Here is a 1531-nt window from a genome sequence, read left to right as displayed (position 1 = left end):
TGCAGTAAACTGATACTATTTGGGTTAATTAATTGAACTTGAGTGAAAAATTATTTTGTTTTGATAGACCTAAATTGACACATCAGAGCACCTCTATTTATAAGCATAATAGAGAGCCGTAATTCTAGTAAAACTAGAAAACATATTCCATAAGGAAATATCTTCTATGGAATAAATCTATCACAAGGATAAATACTTCTAGAAAACAAATCCTAAATATGGTAGAAGATATTTTAGGCTCCATAATTAACACAATTATCTCATATGAGAAAACACAGATCTAGTTTTAATACAATAAACAACACATATATAAAAATATTAATACTATGAGCACTTGGCCACTTGCTCACTCACACACAACCACACTCAACATTTTGATAAGAACAAAACTATGTATCTACCTAGCACCTAAGATTAGTACCAGGGTCAACTCCTAGTTGTTTGCAATATTCTCTATAATACTGAACCCGAGCACTGACCGTGCTCGGGTTCGCCCCATCACATTCTAGTGGCCCATTTACAGCTCGAATGGTCTCACCAAAACCTTTTCCAGAAGTTATTATAGCATGACACTGGTTCATCCAAAACCACAGACCTGTCTTGAACGAGACAACGCGGTCTTGCGCCACAATCTCCGGGTGGTTTAGACCATCAAACCCTATGCTTTTTCCGGCTGCTCCGTAGTTGTAGTTCCACGACAGCTGCACCGGACCTCTTCCGTAGTAACCCTTCCCTGCTTTGCATGGATACTGCCTGTTTTCCTTGTCACAATAGTTTGCTGCTTTTGATGCTCCATTTATTTCCTCTATATAGCACATATCTGCATGCAATCAAAATTTGTAAACACAATATAACAAAAAAAAATTAAACGAATTAATTGAAGTTAATACGACAACTTACGTCCGGTCTCATGTGTGACATGAGCAAAGAAGGCTGCGATTTCCCGCTCGGGGGAGCCAGTGGTCCCGAAAAGTGGATACGAGCGGGCAGCCTCGAGAAATGCTGCACGGGTATAGAATCCTCGGCCCGGGCAGCCACCGCCAGCCTTATTAGCGATACTGCTGAAGAACGCATCCGTGACAATGTTGGAGAGTTTGTTGCCGTTGCTACTCCTGAGCTGTGAGGAGTAGCAAGGGCCACTTTTGCAGCCTGTGCTGCAATACGTGTCACCGGTGCCACAGTAACCATGTTGGCTGCAGCACAGGCTGGCTGCACAGCCGCAGTTCTGGCCGGATACTTGTGCCTGGAGGGCCCCGGCTATGAGAACTGCGGCCAGCAGAAATGATATTAATGTATTGAAAATAGTCATTTTTAGCTTAAAAGATGGATGAATGAAGAATTGCTGAGTTGGTGTAGGAGAAAGAGAGGACTGAGATGTATTTATAGTGAAATTGTGATAGCCTTTGTTATGTTACTTTCATTTTTTATATTTTTTTGACCTTGTCAACAAATGTAATTAGTGGACTTAGTCGTCTCCAAAAATTGTTCTTTTATTGCCAGTGGTATTAGTTTCTTGCTTGTTTCAATCAAT

The 1531-nt window shown here is 41.0% G+C and overlaps 1 protein-coding gene across 1 annotated transcript; it reads right to left on the bottom strand.

The window, feature by feature from the left end:
* Window positions 1-208: 208 nt before the first annotated feature.
* Window positions 209-1331, bottom strand: LOC125197100 (chitinase 5-like). Its single transcript, XM_048095803.2, has 2 exons — window positions 901-1331; window positions 209-820 (listed from the first exon to the last, which is right to left on the bottom strand). The coding sequence occupies exons 1-2, from the start codon at window positions 1307-1309 to the stop codon at window positions 402-404; spliced, it is 828 nt and encodes a 275-aa protein (XP_047951760.1). The 5' UTR covers window positions 1310-1331; the 3' UTR covers window positions 209-401.
* Window positions 1332-1531: the final 200 nt, after the last annotated feature.

Source organism: Salvia hispanica, chromosome 4 (assembly GCF_029641045.1).
Source record: "Salvia hispanica isolate PSC_SH4W2 chromosome 4, Shi_PSC_v1, whole genome shotgun sequence".
NCBI classification, from domain to species: Eukaryota; Viridiplantae; Streptophyta; class Magnoliopsida; order Lamiales; family Lamiaceae; genus Salvia; species Salvia hispanica.
The sequence above is the reverse complement of the archived record's forward strand: the minus strand, read 5'-3'. Positions and strand labels throughout refer to the sequence as shown.